This window comes from Lissotriton vulgaris, chromosome 4_1, assembly GCF_964263255.1.
Source record: "Lissotriton vulgaris chromosome 4_1, aLisVul1.2, whole genome shotgun sequence".
In the NCBI taxonomy this organism is placed as follows: Eukaryota; Metazoa; Chordata; class Amphibia; order Caudata; family Salamandridae; genus Lissotriton; species Lissotriton vulgaris.
The window spans coordinates 698131571-698153382 of record NC_141691.1 but is presented as its reverse complement, the minus strand read 5'-3'; the positions used below and the strand labels follow the sequence as shown (position 1 = coordinate 698153382).

At 47.4% G+C, this 21812-nt stretch overlaps 1 protein-coding gene across 2 annotated transcripts in view; it reads left to right on the top strand.

Annotated features, from left to right (window-relative positions):
* The window catches only part of PAK1IP1 (PAK1 interacting protein 1), a 193325-nt gene that overhangs the window by 72030 nt on the left and 99483 nt on the right, over positions 1–21812 (top strand). For both annotated transcript variants that reach the window (XM_086964991.1, XM_086964990.1), the window contains one exon: positions 10974–11136. In XM_086964991.1, the coding sequence (XP_086821117.1) occupies positions 10974–11136 (163 nt within the window). The remainder of the gene's footprint in view (positions 1–10973; positions 11137–21812) is intronic.

The window sequence follows — 21812 nt, the reverse complement described above, 5'->3', positions numbered from 1 at the left end:
AAACCCGAACCTCTAATTGCTAATCTTCCAGGTAGAATAATTGATCTAATGAAGACTCTGATGCCAGCATTGCGTGTAAATTGGGACAAGCTGTCAGCATGCAGGCAGAAGAAAGACGAAAGTGTCTCCGACTTCTTCACGAGGTTTGAAGAGACTTTTGTAGATCATAGTGGTCAGGACATGAGTACAGAAGGAGGGCAAAGACTGTTTGTCGATAAGTTTGTGCATAATTTGTTACCTGAATTATGCAATAAATTAAAAGACTCAGAAAGTGCTTGGGCTGTATCTACGACAGCGCAGATACTTGCGACTGCACAGTACTATGAAAATAGGGATAAAGAGGAAAAGGAAAAATCAGAGAAGAAAACGAAAGATTTAAAAACTAAAGTTCTTTTGCAGCAGGCGTATCCGCCTCGCACGAATCAATCTAATACGCAGCAAGGTTCGTACCAAAGGACAGATTATGGCTCATCAAGACCTCAATACCAGTGGAATCAGTGTGCGTACTGTAAGAAAGAGGGTCATTATAAAAATGAATGTCCGATCTTAGCGCAAAATAATGCAGCAGCAGCTCAGAGAGGTCGTGGTGGTTTTGTGCAGAATTCTAGAGGTCGAGGGCGAGGTGCTATGCCTCCACAAACGAATGATCGTCCCTCCAATCACTTTGATCAACGAAATGGACAATCTGCTCAGCAAAATAGATCTCAACAGTACCTTGTTGAGGACTATAATGAAGTAGATGAGGGTTTTCAGCAAAATGGGTACTAGGACAGCCATGGACAGAGAGAGGGAGTAGTATCAGTTCCAGTGGATCAGAGTGGGCCTTATGTCGCAGTAGCAACATCAGGTGTAGTCGAACCGTTTCTGTTGGATACTGGTGCCGCAAAAAGTTCTATCATTCATGCGAAACTCCCTGGCGCACCTTTGTCCGGCTCAACAAATGTTTCCGTAGGTTTTTCAGGCGCCCCTGTTTACAACCCGATATCTGGTCCTTTGTCTATTTCTGTTGGACCATGCCAATTGAAAGCACCCCTGATTTTGACGACAGGTTGTAATGAAAATCTGCTTGGTTTAGATTTGTTAAAACGACTATATGCGACATTGTACTGTTCTCCGGAAGGAGTACAGCTTACATTGGGTAAAAATATCACCTCTCCGATGTACTTGTCAATGGACGCACTCCCGCCAGAGCTACATTCACTCCCTGATTCTCTTTGGGCGACTGGTCCTAATGATGTAGGTCTCCTAGAAATTCCACCGTATGTGGTAACTTTGAAAACAAATGTAAAATTTCCAAGAATCCCCCAATATAAAATATCTAGTGAAGGAGAGCGTGCGCTTTTATTGATTGTGCAAGATTTGATTAAGAAAGGTGTGGTTGAAGAAACTAGAGGAAATGTCTGTAACAGTCCTGTATTGCCGATTCTGAAGCGAACTGATCCTACAAAACCTCCAGTGTACAGGTTTGTCATAGACCTTAGAGAAGTTAATAAGATTGTAGTCCCGCAGTTTCCTGTAGTGCCAGACATTACTGCCTTGTTAACATTGATTCCTGCCACAGCCACCTGGTTCTCAGTTATTGACCTAAAGAATGCCTTTTTCAGCATTCCGATAGCCGAAGAAAGTAGGGATATTTTCGGCTTCTGTCTAGGAGGTCGCAGTTTCAGATTTAAACGCGCTCCACAAGGCTATTGTGAGAGTCCATCCATTTACAGTCAAGCATTAAAAAGCCACTTAGATTCCTTTGTCCTTCCTCCAGGTTCTGCCCTAGTACAGTACGTAGACGATCTTCTAGTGGCTGCCGATGACAAGGAAACTTGCAAAGCAGCTACAATTTCCCTATTACATCATTTGTCTAATTTGAATCACAAGGTGTCTCCTTCCAAAATGCAATACTGCTGCCAAGAAGTGACCTACCTAGGTCATCTCTTGTCAAAGGAGGGAAGGAAGTTGACCCCAGAAAGAATAAAAGCAATTACGCAGATGAGTGTTCCACGCACACAGAGAGAAGTACGTGCCTTTCTAGGTATTACCTCTTACTGTAGGCAGTGGATCCCAAATTTTTCTCTTTTAGCGAAACCATTGGTAGCTTTGACTGGGAAAAATGTTCCGAGTCCGGTGCCATGGTCTGATGAATGCCAAGAGAGTTTTACTGAATTACGAAAAGCATTGTGTTCAGCTCCTGTATTGGGTACACCTGATTACAGTAAGCCATTCACGCTCTACGTTCACGAAAGAGAAGGTTGCGCGTTGAGTGTTCTGACACAGAAGTTTGGTGATAAACAACGCCCTTGTGCGTATTTTTCATCAACATTAGATCCGGTAGCCAGAGCGTTGCCTAGTTGTTTGAGAGCTACAGCGGCAGCTGCGGCTTCCATTCGACAATCTGCTGGTTTGGTGATGAACAATATGCTAGTGGTCATGGTTCCTCATGCAGTGGATACACTCATGAACCGAACGAAGACACAACACCTTACTAGTGCGAGATTATCTGGTTACGAGCTGACATTACTAGCGAGTCATATTCAGATCAAAAGATGCAATGTATTGAATCCAGCAACATTGTTGCCGACTGATCAAGAGTCGAGTGATTCCGAGCCACATGATTGCTGTTTCAAAACGGAGGAAGAGACAAAAGGACGCATTGATTTAAAAGATACTCCGCTATCAGATCCGGATGGTACGCTGTATGTGGACGGGTCATGTTTTAAATTGGAGAATGGTGATGTGACTGCTGCTTACGCAGTAACGACTTTGAAGACGATTGTGGAGACTGCAAGAGTGAGTCAGAATTCTGCCCAAGCTGCAGAATTGATAGCTCTAACGAGAGCGTGTGTTTTAGCTGAGGGAAAGAGAGTGAATGTGTTTACAGATAGTCAGTACGCATTTGGCGTGGCCCATAGTTTTGGCCGGTTGTGGAGAGAAAGAGGTTTCATTACGTCCCATGGGACTAAGATCCAACATGGTCAGCTAGTTAACGACTTGTTGGAATCTCTAACCTTGCCGACTGAAGTTGCGATTGTAAAGTGCAGTGCTCATAAAGCAATCACGGATGATGTTGGTCGTGGGAATGCTTTTGCTGACGAAATTGCTAAACAGACAGCTAGAGACACGATGAGCAGAATGTATGTTGCTACGTCTGCAAGATGGATTGCTGAGTCTGGAATGTGTGAGGATACTATGGAAAGTGTGAAAGAAATTCAGAAAGAAGCAACTGAGGAAGAGAAACGTGTATGGAGAGAAAGTACGGGCAAGTTGGACTCGAATGGATGTTGGATTGATTTGACAGAACAGCAGCGTTGGATGTTGCCCGATGCGTATGTGCTTGCAGTAGTGACGATGGCGCATGGAGTAGCGCATATAAGTTCTAAAGGGATATGTAAGATGTTAGCTCCGGTCTGGAAGAATGAGGGAATCAGTAAGTGTGCAGAGAGAGTGGTGAAAAATTGTATGGTATGTTTGATGCATAATCCTGGCAAGGGAACTCCAACTCCAGCTGGTCATTTCGCTCCTCCTTCCTGCCCCTTTGAAGTGATTCAGTTAGACTTCATTCACATGGAGCGCTGCAATAATTTGAAGTATGTCCTGGTGGTAGTCTGTGTTTTTTCCAGGTGGATAGAAGCATATCCATTAAAGGACAATACTGCCCTATCAACTGCCAAAATTCTTCTCAAAGAATTTTTCCCTAGATATGGAATGCCACGGATTGTATGGTCAGATAACGGAAGTGAGTTTATAGGGAAAGTTATGCAGAGTGTGTGTGCCGGCCTAGGATTGAAACAGAAATTTCACAGTGCAAACCATCCCCAGTCTGCTGGTTTAGTCGAGGGTTACAATGGCACCCTCAAGCTGAAAATAGCCAAAATACAAGCATCCACAGGTTTAGCCTGGCCAGACGCACTTCCTTTGGCCTTGTTATCAACGAGAGCAACAGTACATTCTAGAATAGGGCTTAGCCCTTACGAGATAGTCTTTGGTCGCCCGGCAAATATCTGGGGTGTACCAAGGCCTAAAGAATTTTGCTCCATAGAATATCCTATGTTGATAGACTACCTTTACGACTTGACTGCTAAATTGAGTCTTATTCATCAACAGGTTTTCGATGCTTTGCCAAAACCTCCGGAGAGTCCAGGGCATCAGCTGAAACCAGGAGATCTGGTTGTCATCAAGAACTTCGCGAGGACAAAGAACCTTCAGCCGAGATTTGTGGGGCCTTTTCAGATCTTACTGGCAACGAGGACAGCAGTTCGTGTAGCTGGCCGTAAGCACTGGATACACGCATCTCATGTTAAGCGTGTTCCTTTGCCGCTCCCTTACGACGACTGGGTGAAAAAGGGAATTGGTGCCTCCGAATCTGAAAGCACACCGAAGTTCATCTCTTTCAGCGATGCCGAATTGATTACTGACACTTCAAAACCTGACTCTCCTCCTGAAAAGACTCCTTTGAACACTGAACATTTGTCTCCAGCATCAGAAGAAACTTTGCTATCTGCGAACTTAAACTCTGCAACAGCTGCTAGTGATACCCTATTTTCCGATCAGACAGTACCAGCGAAGCAGAGATATAACCTAAGAAGCCGTAAAATGGACAAATAAAGCAGGCAACTGCATATTGTGATTTTGATATATATTGAACTTTTGCCTTCAGCCAGGAAGTTTGCTATTGTTTATTGTTTTTAAAATTGCCTTGCCGTCTGGGTAGCCGTAGGGTCGTGGCTGTGTGCCTAGTTTGAATTTGCAGGGGTCTGACACAAGGTCGATCTTTCTGTTGGTTCTGGGAACTCCCAGGGCTGATAGAGGCATTTTCATCTACGTACACATCATCAGTGGTCGCGAGCGGATTGTAGAAGATGGAGCTTCCTGCGCTGCAACGAGAGAATGTGATTTATGTTCGCAGAAACAGACTTAATAGAATTCTTCATAGCAGATGCTTTTTGATGCAATGTGCCATTACATTTTTGATTGTTTTAGCAACATTGGTGGGTGGAATCGTCTTTAGTATAAATTAAATTTTTGTGCCAGTTTCTACAGTACCTCCCCTTGATCCTGCTATTTCTACTGTTTCTTCTATACACTCTTTTCACTCGTTTCCGGAACATGAGCAAGCCCGACGCTCAGAATTCACCAACAACACTTTTGTACAGCTCTTGCACCAACACCAACTGGTAGTTAACACTACAGACTGCTGGGTGTGTGGCTTGATACCCCACACTATGGATAAAGGTATTCCCTATCTGGTTTTGCCTTACAGCTATAATGGATCATTTCAGGCCTTCCAAACCATCTTTGCTTATGCCCTTGAAACCTATCCTCCACGTCCACCGCGTTCCACTAAATATAACTCTGCCAACAAAGCCTTAGTCCAGGGAATTATTGACATGGTCAAGGACGTCAATAATACTCCATCTTACCCTAGAGACGAATTGCGAGTATATTTAAGTTGGAATACTTCAGAGTATCGCCTTAGTTTAGGAGAAAGCAAGCGTAAAAGCTCAACTCCAATCTGGGTCGTACCTCACCAAGGTCAGGTCTGTTTGCAAGGTAACAGGAGAAATCCGAGAGCTCAGCTAGGGAGGAGTGAGTGCGTAGAGACTTACGTGTTTCCGGCTAACTCTTCCCCTGCCTTTCTTACTGCTAGGGGTACCTACTTCATTTGTCGAGACAGAGCTTATACATGGTTGCCTGGCGACTTTTCAGGATCATGTTATATTGCTCGATTGTTGCCTCCGACATACACTGCTTCATCTGATTACCACAGAACCAGAGTAGCGAGAGGTGTCTTCAGCAAGGAAGATACCGCTGGTCAGGAAGCTGGAGACTTCTTCAAAGGCTTCCTTCCGTTCTGGGGGCCTATGGCCAATAGTAGAAACATACGTCAGCTAACACGGGTAGTTGAATCTACTATCACCGAAACTGCTGGTGCCCTTAGCAATCTGACAGCTGAGCTTCAGGCGGACAGGCTCATGACGTTGCAGAACCGTATGGTTCTAGACGTTATACTTGCAGATCGAGGTGGGGTATGCAGAATGATCCAATCGAGCTGCTGTGTCTTTATTCCTAATAATGCTCCAACAGTCTATGAGGCGATCTCTAAGTTGCACAAGATTTCAGACTCCATACATGTAGACAAGGGAAACTGGTCCTTCATGGAGTGGTTTTGGACTCTGATATCAGCGTGGGGATGGAAGGTTCTAATGGTCATTGGTGTCATCTTAGTGTTCCTATTCTCATGTTGTCTGATTATCCAATGTGGTCCTGCTCTGTGTAGTCTTTGTGCTGCAACTTGTCTCAGAAAGCCACCTGCGTTTGGAGAAAAGACACGAGAAAGGATGATGATACAACAGCATGTCACTGACCTGATGAGCATAGAACTAGATTCTGACATAGACTGAGTAATTGCCTATGTAAGGGCAAAAGGAGGGTCTGAGGTTCCGTGACGGTTCCGTGACGATTTGAACCCGTGTTTTCAAGTTTGTCGGAAATACATTATATTGGTATCAGCGAACCGCAAATGATCCATTTAGTATATCCTGGTGTTTTCGCTATGCTACGAGCAAGAGCACTCCTTTTATAAACACATTTCTGATCTACCCACGGCATCCATCTTAGATCATGGCCGCCATTTTGTGTTTCTTGCCCTCACATACGCAATAACCTCTGATCACTTCATTTCGATTAAGGACACGTAACCTTAGCCGGAGATTCACCTCTTTCATGACACGTGCACCTTAAACCAGATCACGCTGTAGCTGCATGACTCGACAAAGGCTACCTCCTCTGCCCGAGGCCATTCCTGCCAAACTGGTCTTCGTGTCCATTGTCCTGATCATGATTAGGCGGCCGAAGCCGGTAGCCTTGCCCATTTACAACCCACAAACATCCCTTATCCCACTTTTCTATCTTCCACACCTGGCTCTGTTTCTTTCTTTCTGAATCTTTATTAGGGGGAGGTAACGAACTTTACGATGAGGCGGTCCGGGTCCTGAATGCAATATTGACAGGGAATTGTGACAAACTAGGGGGAACCCCTCACTTCGCAATGTTTGGCCTCAGATATTATCGACGGTTCCTGTGTAACGCCAAATATTTATTGTTTTAGACACAAAGGTTTTGGGAATGTATTACATGTAAAGAATTCGCCCCCAGCTTAAAATTTAGTATATAAGGAGCAACCCGCTTTGTACAAATTGAACAGGCTCCTGGTTACTGCCCGTGTGTAGTATCTGTGACTTCTGTGTCCCTGCAGTAATAAACCTTTGGTCTTTGACGCCACCATCGAGAAGCCCGTGTTTCTGTTCATTTGTGCACCAAGGCAGGTGGAACTCCGGGGTCTTTGGGTGTTGTTCCCTGACACCTCTGGACGGAACCAAAAAGTCCAGAACTCCAGTAGGCCCATTGACAGTGTCATTTATGACCTCAGCCATTTTAAGCCAGTAGAGCCCCTGGTCGATGCCATCTTAAAGTATATAACAAAATAACATGAGAATGCATAAAACGAGGTAAAAGTAGGGTTAAATGTCACTAAAGTGTCTTTACCTTGACAGGCAGTCTGATTGGATGTTGTTATTATTAGGCCTACTCTGATCAGCTAATCTCATCAAGCCCCTTTTGTTGGAAGAGGGCTATAGATCCATGGAGTCTTGGCCGTAAAAGAGCGTTTTCCCATATTATGAAATCCAAGTAGAACCTTCTGCCAGCCGACGGGAAAGCATAACCCTTAAACACGCTATCGACGTTGTATTGTATTGAGTGTTGAATCTGGGACGGCGGTGCCGAGCATCAACTTCGCTCCGAAGCCCAGGAGTTTGCAGGAATCCCAGGGAGTGCATCTGCTTGGCTCTCTGTGCCTCTGGTGCAGCGCATCACAGCAGCCCATCCGACTCTGCCTCGGGGCTTCAGCACAGGCAACACAATCCCGCCCTCTCCATCCGTGGCCGAGCTCCCACCGCCACTATCTATGCCTTACCGAGACTTGGCTCCCCCCCCACAGGAGGCCGGAGATCCAGTCTGGCGGTCCTCGGGGAAAGGGAGCGATCCGTCTATCTTCAGCCTCATGCAGACAGCCTATGGAAGCCTCAAAAGTTTGGATGCTTGCAGCAATGCGGGACATCCAGGGGCACCCAGGGAGTCTGCAGAGCAGCTGGCCTCCACCCCCGCGGTCACTGGTCTCGTCCCTTGGTGACAGATTTGAGGGTCACCGGGGGACTGTGGGGAGAGCTGACCGCGTCAAGTCGGGGGCTAAGGGTTTACTGCTCCGTGTTGGGTCGTTATTGAGGGGTCCGTCTGTAGCTGCTGCCGGGAGGTCTTGCGGGATCCAGCGTCGGGGGCTGCTCCGACAGACCTTCCTAGACCAACCTATGCGATCAGGCCATCCACCGCACAACGATGGTCAGCACAGTTTCACAGGTGGCATCCAGACCGTCGGCGATTACCATGCAGACGATGCAATCATTCCCTCCTCCGTACATCTATGGCAAGCACAGCTTCATGGGTGGCATCCAGTCCGTCGTCGACACCTAGGTCCGTGAACAGGTAAGAGATTGTTCCTGTTACTCTTATTAATTTGTTTCTTCACGATGGCTGTAGCTGACAGGTATATACCCAGGAAGGGGATCCCAAGCGTATGGAGCTCCTTCTGAGAGCTCCTACTAGTCGATCATCTAAATGAGAGAACTTTCCAATGCATTTAATACAGGCCTATTCATCAAACCCAACCAATATAATGCAATAGAATTCTCAATACCAAAAACGAATCAATAATCCAAAATGCCTGTTAAAAAATAACTCTCACCAGATATTTGCTGAAGACGTCTGACTCTCTGTACTCTGCAATTCAGCCACTTTTTCCCTTGATCAGTTTGGAACCTTTGCCAAGGGACAGCAGTTCGGGACTTGAGACTGGTTTCTTGCAGCTGCCATCTGATTAGAAGGGGCCCGCAATCAGTTGGCCTTGGGTTGTGTCACCTCTGCCACAGACACAAATGCTGTTGTATTTCCCTCATAGAGGTCCAAGTTCGGGCGCCATTTGTGGGAAGCGTACCTCTGCGCTCCTGGAAATTCCACTCTTGTCCACTTAAATCCAAAAGAGTACAGGTAGTTGGAGGTAAAACAGAGCAGTTTATTGAAGCGTGCAAAACCAACAAGGAAAAAACGTGTTCCATGAAGGTAATGAACAACTTGAAGAAATCTCCTTTAATATTTATGCTATTATTTCAAACTAGTCTGCGTACAGACTCCTCTCGCTTCTCCTAATCCATTGGAAAATTCCTCCATTTATACTTACAAAAGTAATAGCTAACCACATTACGTTTTCAAGGTAAGTAATGTAAGAAAAAATCCCAGACTATGACTAATTGCAAATTGAAGCAGAAATGATTAACAATGTGTAATTATTCTAGCAACCATGTGATACTTTTCCAAGGGCGTGGAAAGAAAAGAATGCACAATGTCAGCACGTACATGGAAAATTCCTCAGACAATGTTGTACAAAGTCAGGTGGATTAAAGAAATGTCTGCACTCATGTTCATATTATATAACCTTTTCCTCACTCTTACTGCATAGCTGAGGAGGACATGCCTTAAATAACTTATGATTGTCATGATTGCCCCTCTGCCTGTTTTTATTAGGTAGAATTATGATGAATAAGGGAGAACAAACTTTTGAACCAGACTAACTAAAATACTCGTATCAACAGAAATGTCCTAGAACAGCGTCTCTCTCACACACTGGTGGCCATCCTTTTAACTCTTTATGCTACCAAACCAAGCAGGCCTCCAGTGAAGTGAATCTCACAGCACTTGTATGTTGTGAAACCTCTGGGGCAGTTCAAACGGCTCTTATTCCCACACTGATAGCTTGAGAGAGAAACGTCTGGGACAATTGATATTTTGAACCTGGAGCTCCCAATCACAATAGTAGGCTATTGCCCTGCATCCTGGCACCATCTTTCTCTCTGTCCCTGGGGAAAGCCAATGACGATTCCTCTGAAACCCACTTTCTCTCAGCTCAACAAGTATTTTGTGTGTTTGAGATCATTCTCCTGTGAACCTTTTCTTTTTTCACCACAGAGTGGACCATTTAGCTGAGCCCACACTTATCTTTGGACCCTCCATTGTGCCACAGAGCAAAGTAGCCCTGAAGCTGATCTTGAGAGTGGCTCTATCGAGCCCATCCAGCTCCATACCAGAGACTGTATTCTTTTGCGAAAGAGTTACAACTTTTCCTCCTGGTATCACCACACAATTAAGTTAACTAAAGAGTTTCTAAATTATTCAGATACACTCATTCTCAGCCACATAGCCTCCTTGCTGAGCGGAACCCCCCCCCCCCTTTATTTCTTGTTGTCCCATTACAGTCCCAGTATATAAATCAGGAAGGTTCACGTTCTACTAGTCCGTCACATACAGCACATAGACATTAAATGTGCATCAAAAGTGTATTGAGGGATCTTATTCATTTAGGATAACCTAGATCGTAATAATTTTATGGTTTAAAGAGAATGTTTCCCATCTTGAATTCAAGCAGCAGTTCTGTTATATGAGCAATAAAAAACTTTGCCTTAGCAGTCATTTTGAAATACTTCAAAGTTGCTTTTTTGTACTCATCACGGACTGTGGTCTATAGTCAAATGTCCTAAATTAAATTCAATTGAATTCTGCAATGCACGCTCTGTAGCTCATTCTATGCCAGGCCTATCTTGTAATGCAGTCCAAGTATGCAGGATGGAATACTCTAAATATGACTTGCTACGGAATTTGCATATGGCCTTTCCATGCCCATATTTTATTAAGTTGTTCTCTCTGTCTACTGTACATCTCTTGACTCCTGAAATGCCTTATCTGTGCTAAACAAAAACCCAAAGCAATGGATTACAATGTGTTCTTTCTCATAAATCCCTCCACAAAATTTCTCTTTTAGTTCTTACCTCTCTGTTGTATGTCTGCTGTATTAAAATTTTGTGCTTCTTTTTCAGGAGTGGACAGCCGTCGCTGACTTCACACACCATGCCCACACAGCCTCACTCTCGGCCATTTCTGCCAACAACAGATATGTTGCAACAGGGAGCAAGGATGAAACCATACAGATCTATGACATGAAGAAGAAAGTCGAGCATGGGGCACTGCTGCACCATAATGGTACGTATAATCTGTAGTGCTGCTTCCTGTTCCTTGCGATCACCACTTGGGCTGCATCCAGTAGTTGTAATAACTCCCATTCTTTTGCACCCACATCCTCTCATTTGTTAACAGGCAATGTAATATATGGTTTTCTGCAGGTGGCAAACTCTAGTATGTTTTGGGGCTGTTCTTCAAATAGAATGACTGTTTGGGGCGCGACCACCAAAACTATATAGGTGTGCCTGCCTCCCAGGTTGGGTCCAATACCTGTCTGAAGTACCTGCAAGCCTATTACTTGGTCAGGTGTCAAATGCCAACTCATCATAATTTCAGGTATCATTCAAAGGGCTCTTATCCCCACACTAATAGCATGAGAGAGGAACTTCTGGGACTTCTGCTATTTTGAACCTGCATCTCCCAATCACAATGATTAGGCTATTGCCACTCATCCTTGCACCATCTTGGTTTCCGTGCCTGGGGAAGGGTAGTGACTATTCCTTGGAAAATATATATCACATATTGCATTTGGTAATGAGTTCTCCAAATGCTTCCCGATCTTTTCCTGAATACCAATGTGCACAGTATGGTCTCCCATCAGATCATCTACTTCGCTTTTGATGCCTCTCGCTTTTGATGCCTCTCCAAGCCACCAGTTCAAGTTCAAGTTCAGGAATTTGTATAGCGCACTACTCGCCCAGAGGGTCTCAAGGCGCTTGGGGGAGGGGGTGCATTATTTATCGAATAGCCAGGTTTTAAGTTCCTTCCTGAAGGAAATGTGGTTCTGGGTAAGGCGGATGTGAGTGGGGAGAGAATTCCAGGTTTTGGCCGCCAAGTAGGAGAAGGATCTTCCTCCCATGGTGGATCTGTGGATGTGCGGAACTGCGGCGAGGGCTTGATTGGAGGATCTTAGTTGGCGGGTCGGTATGTAGAAGGACAGTCGTGTGTTGAGGCATTCGGGTCCTAGTTTGTAGAGGGCTTTGTGTGCGTGGGTGAGGAGACGGAACGTTATTCTCTTGTTGACGGGAAGCCAGTGGAGGTCTTTCAGGTGACTGGTAATGTGAGCTTGGCGCAGGATGTCCAATATGAGTCTGGCTGATACGTTTTGGATGCGTTGGAGTTTTTTCTGTAATTTGGATGTGGTTCCGGCGTAGAGGGTGTTTCCATAGTCCAGTCGGCTAGTGACCAGAGCGTGGGTGATAGTCTTTCTTGTTTCGGTGGGGATCCAACAAAAGATTTTTTTGAGCATACGAAGTACGTTGAAGCAAGAGGATGAGACGGCGTTGACTTGTCTGGTCATCGAAAGGGAGGAGTCTAGGATGAAGCCTAGGTTACGTGCGTGGTCTGTGGTTATGGGTGCCGTGCCCAGGGCTGATGGCCACCATGAGTCGTCCCAGGCAGAGGGGGATGATCCTAGGATGAGGACTTCCGTTTTGTCTGAGTTAAGTTTTAGGCGGCTGTTTTTCATCCATTCGGCTACTTCTTTTATGCCTTCATGAAGATTGGTTTTGGCGGTGTTAGGGTCTTTGGTAAGGGAAAGGATCAGCTGGGTGTCGTCAGCGTAAGAGATGATGTTAAGGTTGTGCTGTCGCGCGATGGATGCGAGGGGACTCATGTAAACGTTGAAGAGGGTGGGACTGAGTGATGATCCTTGTGGTACTCCGCAGATTACTTCGGTGGCCTTTGATTTGAATGGGGGGAGTCGGACTCTTTGGGTTCTCCCGGCGAGGAATGAGATGATCCAGTCCAAGGCTTTTCCTTGTATGCCAATGTTGCTGAGGCGTTGTATGAGGGTGCTATGACAGACTGTTGAAGGCGGCGGAGAGGTCGAGTAGGATGAGGGCAACTGTTTCTCCGTTGTCCAGTAGTGTTCGGATGTAGTCTGTCGCTGCAATAAGGGCGGTTTCGGTGCTGTTTGGCCCGAAAGCCGGACTGTGAGGAGTCGAGGGAGTTGTTGGATTCGAGGAAGGCGGCGAGCTGTCTATTGGCGGCTTTCTCAAAGACTTTGGAAGGGAATGGGAGGAGGGAGATGGGGCGGTAGTTCTTAAGTTCAGAGGGGTCCGCTGTGGGTTTCTTCAAGAGGACGTTAAGTTCGGCGTGTTTCCAGCTTTCTGGGAAGGTAGCGAAGTTGAAGGAGCAGTTGATGACATCACGGAGGTGGGGTGCGATTATGGAGTCTGCTTTGTTGAAGATGTGGTGGGGACAGGGGTCGGTTGGCGAGCCTGAATGGATGGAGTTCTTTAGGCGGATGGTGTCTTCGGTCGTGATTGGGTTCCAGGTGTTAAGGATGTTAGAGGGCGATTTAGGTTCGGAGGTGGGTGGAGTGTACTGTTCTTTGGAAATGTTCTCAAAGCTGTTATGTATGTCGGCGATTTTGTTGTAGAAGAAAGGAGGTTAACGAGTCGCAGAGTTCTTGGGAGGGAGTAATGTCGTTTGAGGCTGTGGTGGGGTTGGTAAATTCTTTGACGATGTTGAATAGTTCCTTGCTGTTTTGGGCATTGTTGTCGAGTCGATCCTTGAATGCTGACTTCTTGGTGGATCGGATCAGTTGGTGGTGTTTGCGGGTGGCTGTCTTGAAGGTGGTCAGGTTGTCAGTGGTTGGGTTTTTTCTCCATGTTTTCTCGAGAGTACGGCATAGTTTCTTGGATTTCTTAAGTTCCTCGTTGAACCAGGGGGCTTTTTTGCTGCCCTGTTTGGTTTGGTGTTTTTTCAAGGGTGCTAGTTCGTCAGCGCTGTGAGTGATCCATTGTTTGAGTATGGTGGCCGCTTGGTTTGGGTCCGAAGAGAGGGCGGGAGGGTTTTGTTTGAGTGATGTGAGGAGTTGTTCGGTGGTGATTTTGTTCCAGTTTCTTCGTGGAATAGGTTGTGGGGGGTTGTGGGTCGAGGTAGTTTAGTAGCTGAAGTGAACACAGCTGTGGTTCGTCCAATGGAGAGCTGTGGTGTGATCGAAGAAGATGTGCTTGCTGGAGGTGAAGATTGGGTCGAGCGTATGTCCGGCTATATGGGTGGGGGTGTCAACAAGTTGTTTGAGACCAAGATTGGCCAGGTTGTCCAGAAGGGTGGTGGTGTTGCCGTAGTTTTTCTTTTCCAGGTGAAAGTTGAGGTCTCCCAGTAGAATGTAGTCCTCGGAGGCGAGGGCATGTGGGCTGATGAAGTCAGTGATGTCTTCGCTGAATTGTTTACGGGTTCCTGGTGGTCTGTAAATGAGGGTGCCTCGAAGTGTGGTTCTGGGGTCGGTGTGGATCTGAAAGTGGAGGTGTTCGGCGGTTGCAAGGTTATCGTCGAGGCTGGTCGTGATTCTGATGGTGTTCTTATGGACGATGGCGATGCCTCCTCCTATTTGGTTGGTGCGGTCTTTGCGGATGATTTTGTAAGCGTCCGGGATGGCTATGGCGATGTCGGGTGCTGATGATGCGTTCATCCAGGTTTCTGTAAGGAAGGCGATGTCCGGTGAAGCAGTGTCGAGTAGGTCCCAGAGTTCAGTGGCGTGTCTGTGGATCGAGCGAGTGTTTAGCAGGATGCACTTCAGGTGGTTAGGGTCGGAGCTGTGTTTGGAGTTGGTGGATTTGGTGGGGGTCTTGATGCAGGCGAACTTGCAGGAGTGGCAGGCGAAGGGACCGTGGGTACGTCCTGGGGCAGCTTCGTAGCATTGTGATGTGCGGCCGGTGTTAAGGGCTAGGAGGGTGGCGGCGTCATACGTTATGCGGGATGAGTGCGGTTTGCGGGGGCCAGGGGGTCCGGCGCTGGGCGCGGTCCAGGCGCCGACGGGCGTAGACGGGCTTACCTTTGGCGCACCTTCAGCGCGCATGGGGCGCGTGAGCGCTGCGCGGAAATGCATCTGTCATATGTGGATAGTGGAGGGGGAGGGGCGAGGGAGGGTCAGCTGGGAGGCGGGGGCGGGGTGTAGGGACGGGCGAGGAGGCAGAACAACAACAGCAAAATGGCCGCAAAATAAACAAACACCAAAGCAGGACGATATTGGGGTGCGGAGTAACGCTATGGGCAGTAGTGGCACCGGCACGATCGGTCAAAAAGTTATATAACGATCAGTGCAAGCCAAACAGTGATGGAAATGGGCAATAGGGCACTACGATTGAATCCAGGCGCAGAGAAATTAGAGATGATGCACAGTGACACGAGCGATTCTAGACAGGCAAACAAATGCAGTTACAGCAATGAGCACTGGGAGCAATGAAGCACTACTAATACATTAAAGCACAGAGGAATATGATCTACAGAGCGACGCTTACGATTTTACACAGGCACACCAGAAATCAGAGCACAACCTTTCTTTGGTCTAGACTCTTCCCGTATGACCTTCATGCACTAAAGACATAAGTCTGTGTCTCAAACTCACTGGTGGGACCAGTCTGGGTTTTCTCATCAACAAGCCTTTATCCACCGACAATTCATCCTCAAGTATTGACCACGGTTTACTAAGACGTTTTGACTTATTACCCTTGCGTCATCCTATTCTATTTCAAACACCCCATCCACTCATGGAGTTGGTGCCAGAAGTGATTTCACAAACTGCAATTTCTATCTCACTTAGGTCATCATAGTATTCTTCACCTTCCCAACCTGTTCTCACTAACTGAGAAAGACGGTCTGCAGAGTAATTCTTTGCTCCCGGTATGTATTCTACAGAAAAACTGAAATCTTGCAAGGATATGTTCCACTTGCTTATTCTAATCTAGCTGAAATTGCATCCAGGCCTGTTTTTTGTTTGTTATTTTAATGTCTCATGTAGGAAGGGGGAGGCTCTAGTTGGCGCAGTGCAACACTAGCGACAAGCAGGGACTCTCTCTTCCTCGTCAGGGCTGAGGGTTACCTTCCAGACAAGCTCTGCTTACCCTCTAGGTAGTGTGGCTTAAGCAGTCGTAGGCTAATCTTTGGGGCACATAGGGTTAAACACTTGCAATAGTACACCTTTACAACCAACCCACCACACAACGAGACCAGACTGTATTCTGTAAAAATATATATCTTTATATAGATTTTAAGCAGGCTTGTGAATACAGTCAACGTACTTTACGATAACGGTTGCAAATTACTCAGTTCAGGTTACCACAGTTCTTTCTAGCAGTTTAAGCGTTCTCTTAGGGCCCTCAGGCCGATGTCAACAAAGTTCTTGTGGAGCAGGCGGCTCTCAGGGGATCTGTCCCACGTCGCGTTGCCTTCCCGGGGTCGCTGTTCGTTGCGGCTCTCAGCCGAGCGTTTCACGGGTCATCCGGGGCAGCGGTGTTCTGTGGCGGCAGGGTCCTCTCCTCGTCGTCCGCTCCGACCCTGGCGGCGGCGGCTGTGCGGTGGTGGCAAGTGGCAGTACGGTCCCCAAGTGCAGGACGTACCCAGCCAAGTGCCGGTGCAGCTGTGCGCTCACAGCTGGGCTGTCGGGCAGGTTACCGACCTTGCGGATTCTCACAGGGCAACTGTCCGTCTTTGCAGGTGAGTGGCTGTTCGTAGAGCAGTCCACTCGAGAGCTTGGACCGGACGGGTCCTCCTTCGCTTTGCTCTCGGGCTCCCGGTGCAGTTGCGGTCACGGTGTTCGGGCCAGCGGCGGCTGGTCCTCACTTTGCTTTCGCTGTTGCTTTGGGCCCCGGTCACGGTGGTCAGGTAGATGTCGTCGCCTTGGAGGAGATTCCTCCGTCGGTACTGCAGCGAGGGTCAGCACCCGCAGTCGCTTTCTTTCAGGGGGTAGCGCCCACTGGTCCTGGGGCGCTGGTCAGGGGGCAAGTTCAGTTGCAAGCCCTTGGAGATCTCTTTAGCAGAGTTTGGCACAAAGTAAAGCAAAAGTCTTCTCGTAGTCTTTTCTTCTTCCCCTCCTTCGGCAGCAAGGCACCAGACACAGGCAAGAGTCAGCACCCTTCCTTGTCTCTCACGGTCCTTCTCGTCGGGCAGAGTCCTTCTGTGGCCCAAACAGGATCTAATTTTCAAGGAGCAGGGCTCCTTCTTTTATAGGCCAATTCTTTTGTTCTCGCAGGCCAGGGGGGCCTTTGCATAGCCACTCTCAGTCCTTGAGTACCCTGGCGGGTGTACTCTGGCTTCTGCTTTCAGTGTGAGGGGCAGGCGCATCAGACGCCCCACAGGAGGTGGAGCCAGCATTGTGCGGACAGGGGCGGCCAGAGTACCTTGTTGATGGGGGCTTCGCCCTTCCTGGGCCAGGTGCCGGCTGAGTCATCAGCCGCTCCCCAGGAGGGTGGAGCCAGCATTGTGGTGGCAGAGCACAGTTACAGTTCGAGTCAAGAGGCACTCCCACCTCCCACTAAGGTGAAATCTGCGCATTCACCACCTGTCATCCCCCCAGCCCTGTCACTCACACGTCCCAGACAGTCAGATACACATACCAGCAGAGGCGGCTGAAATGGTTAGGCAAGCAAATGCTAACTTTCTAAAAGTAGCATTTGCAAACCCAGGATACTAAAATAAACTTTACTAAAAGAAATATTTTATCATCCTGAGTTCAGGCATACTAAACATGACTCGCTACCATGCTCCTTGAGCCTGCTGGGATTATAGGGTGTAATAATTCCAGCAGCTCAGTCTGGCTTAATGGAGCAGGTAGCCTTCAATAGTGAAATACGGTTTTGGTGGTAAGTCACTACTAGGACATGCCACACACATCAGGGCTTGTCCTACCTTGCACCTACAACGCACCCTGCCCGCAGGCCTACCATAGGGGTGACTAATATGTAGTCAAGGGAAGGTTCGGGGCTGGCAAGTGGGTGCACTTGCCCAGCTGGCGTGACAGTACGAGACCGCACGCGGGTTCTGCGGTCGCAGTTCCCAGACACATCTTTACGGCTGCTTCGGTGGGTGGCGCAACCAGCGCTGCAAGCCCACTAGCAGTATTGGCATCTACAAGCCCCGGCACTCTCTAGTGCACTTTACTAGGGACTAACAGTAAATCCAATGAACCAATCATGGATACCAATCGCATGTACAATTTACAGTAGGGAGCACTTGCACTGCGGCACGGGTCAGCCGTGGCGCAGTGCCCTGAGTATCGGAAAACCAGCAAAACATCGGAGGCACATCAGCAAAAAGTGGAAGGGAGACTCACGCCAAGGTGCCAGGTCTAACATCTCCCTTAAAGGTTTGTGGTCAGATCAAACTAGAACGGTCACTCCCCACACAAATTCTTGAACTTGTTCAATGTCCTGGAAATGCCCAAAAGCTTCTCGCTCAATGTCTTAATAGTCTTTCTCCGAATCCTTCAACCCTCTAGACGCACATGCAATCAATTCCTCCTTTCGATCTCTCTTCTGAATCAAAACAGACCCTAACCATTTTAGCTCACACTGTACTTATGACTGTTTCTTCACCTGGAACAAAAGCCTTCGAACTAGGCACATTTTAAAAATCTTTTTTCACCACCTGAAACTTTTTTTACACTCCTGATGCTTAACAAATTCAACTTTCTTTCCTAACAAAGCTCTTAAATTTTTCTCGCATAATTGGGGACAAATTTATGGTAACATTTTGACTTTCCTAAAAAAAAAAAGAACCACTTAATCCTTATTCTGTGGCTCATAAATTTCACAGTGGTCTCTACTAAATCCTTCTTTGGTAAAACGTCCAAGATAGTTCACCTCCAGCATAGCAAATTCGCACTTCTTTTCCTTAAGAGTTGGTCCAGAGCTCAGTAGCCTTTCTGGAAAAATTATTCCTCTCAAGCTATGTTCTTGCTCAGCTTTCCTAAAAATAAGCAGATCATCCTGGTAGTATCTGATCCCCTCCAGGTCCTTTAACACTTCCAACACCACCCTCTGAATCACTGGTGCAGCCTATACAAGTCATGAGGGTTATCTTTTGAATTTCTAAGCACCCATTGGTGTACTACATGCTGTTAACGCTTGCAAGACTGGGTTCAATGCAATTTGATGATATGCTGATGTCATATCTAGTTTGAAAATAGTTGCCACAGTTAATTTTGCTATTGTCTCCTAAACAATTGAAAGATCGAATTTATGCACAACAACATCTCTATTCGGTGCTCTCAAATCCACACAAAGATTAATATCTCCTTTAGGCTACTTGGCAACAGCCACAGGGGCCAATCATTCTGCACCTTCTATTGGCTGCATCATTTTTAGGTCTCGCCTAAATCACCCTGTAGGGATGGTGGTGGGTGAGATTATAGTAAGGCTTTCCAAAAGACTCCCCAAACTGCGTATCGGGTACAGTTCATGTGACCCAGGCGCGTGCACATAGCACAGAACCTCGGCATCAGACTCAGACTTCAAAGGAAGCCGCTCCCCCGCATCGCCTGTGAGAAGTTGGTCTGATATGATGCTCACTAGTTCTAGTGATCACCTTGTATCAGTCCAAACAACCCTTATGGTGATTGGTTGTAAGTCAACCTTCTAGACCAGCTATCCTAATGGTAGCATGGACAAAGCAGTCTTAGGCTAAACTCTTTTGGCATGTGAAGCCAGCTGTTTTACAACATATAACCCCTTGAATACCAAATGAAAGGACACCACACAGGTAGTTATGAAAATAAACAAGATATTTATTAACTAACAAACACCTCTGAACTCTTTATGAGATCGGAGGGCTAAGAACATGACAAGACTCTTAAGAAAAATACGATAAGTTGCACAAATTACAATGGTGACCTAGGGGCACGACAAACCATATACTAAGTAAATGGTATAAGGAAATCGATAGAAGGAATGGAGCTGTCCAGAGGCTGTAGGATCGCTGGGACTACACTATCCTGACCTGAGGTACATAATAGGAGGCCCACGGAACGCGTGTGCAGAGTGTGAACTCTCACGCGAGATGCGTAACAAAGTCAATGGACAGTACAAATTACGAAAAGGTAAGTATTAGAAAGTTCCGACTAACTAGGACTAAAACGACTGGAAATCTGGACACTAGGAGAGTCCATCTACCCTTGAGCACCGAAATGCCCTTGTTACCTCACCCATGGGCTGCGGGTGCACAGGTGTCGAAGTGTGTCGGGTTTCCGCGTTGAAGTCTATGGAGCCTGGAAGAAAAGATGCTGCAGGCGGCCAAATGGAAGATGTCCGGAGTGATCCAAGGGTGGATCAAGGAAGATGAAGACCTGAAAGCAGAGGGGACAATGTTCACAGTCACTAGCCAGTGACTGGGATGGAACCAGGAAGGAACCAGATGCTGTTGTCGCGATCAGGTGAAGAGTGGACGCTTGACTCTGCAGCCACGTGGACCAGGTGGTGTCTTCGACGACCAGGATGGAGGCACGAGCTGTCCCACGCAGGCTCTCGCTGTCGGCGGTGTTGGATCCGAAATCGGCGTCAACAGGCCTTGGCAAAGGCAACCCACGCAGTGAGTGGAAAAGGCGTCTGGTGCGGACCAGGAGGGTCCGGAGTGCTTCTCCTTTGCAGGGAAGCAGGGGCCAGTCTGGAGCAACCAGACCAGCGGTGTGGATTTCAAGGATCGTCGTCTAGGAGGCCAGTAGCCAGCCGGCAAGTGACCAGACAACGCGTCGAGCAGCAATCAAGCAAAAGGGCCTCACGGAGATCTCGTGGATGCTGGAGGGCTGATCTTCTGTGCAGGAGCTCCTGGGGACTGGGGCTTCTCAATCCCCAAAGCACTTCGTTGAGGATGCCTCTGAAGTCGTGCAGGAAGCGAAGTGCAGTTTCTCCAAGATGGCCAGTCCCACGTGTCTCGTCGCACCCACGGATCTCAGCTGTGCTGCAGATGTAGGTAGAGGTCAGAGAGGTCTGGGAATCCGGGTCTCGTCGGGCTCTGAAGTCTGGATCCACCTGGGAAGACGACAAAGTGAACCGCTAGGACGCTTGATGGTGCCTGCAGATGCAGGGTGGACACTCCTTGCCCACAAGGGAGATTTCTTCAGTCTTCTGTGGAGCAGAACGTCGAAGTCCAGAGTTTCTTCTTGTAGAGTTTCAAATCCGGATAATCTAATTTGGAATGGGACCAGCTCCTACCTTTATTCTCCTAAAGGGGGCTGTACTATGACTAGGTCTTCCTATGGGTGGGACCAGGAAGGGGGGGTGGTTACACCCCCTATCCTTTGTCCGGTTTCGCGCCAGAGCTGGGGCTGGAGTGCCCCAGCAACTGGTTTGAACCAGTGTATGCACAGGGCACCTTGTGTGCCCCAGGCATGTCTCATTCCTTTCAGGCCTGTCCTACCTAATACACAAAATCCTGTCTGGGGTGGTGCTAGCACCTCCCAAGGCAGGGAACCCTTTGTCCAAGCCTCCCTCGCTGGAAGGACTCCCAGCAGCAGGAGGTCAGACTTGTGTCTGTGGTGGCAGCATCCTTTTTGTGATGCTGAGGCTCGAGTTAACTTTAACCGGGGTTCACAGTTACATACATGTCATGTCCCTCTAGAAGGGTGGAATGCTACTCCCGTTGCCAGAACTGGCGAGGGGGTAGTATTCCAATTCGTATGACACCTTACTCGACATGTTTTGATAATGCTATGCCAAAGTTAGCAATAACCGCGAGGATTATAATGCACTTAAGAGTATATGGTATAGCTTTATCATGGAAACAGCTAAAGGACTTGGTTCTGAAAGCTGTAGATAGGCTCAGCTCATGCTAGAGCACCATCTCACATTATTCCAAGCACTCTGCCTTCAGGATTGTTAAGGCCTGCCATAGGAGTGACTTATAGGAGGATATGTGTCCATTTAAGGTTAAGATATAGGTATACCATATCTAAAGCAAAGGGCGATTACACCACC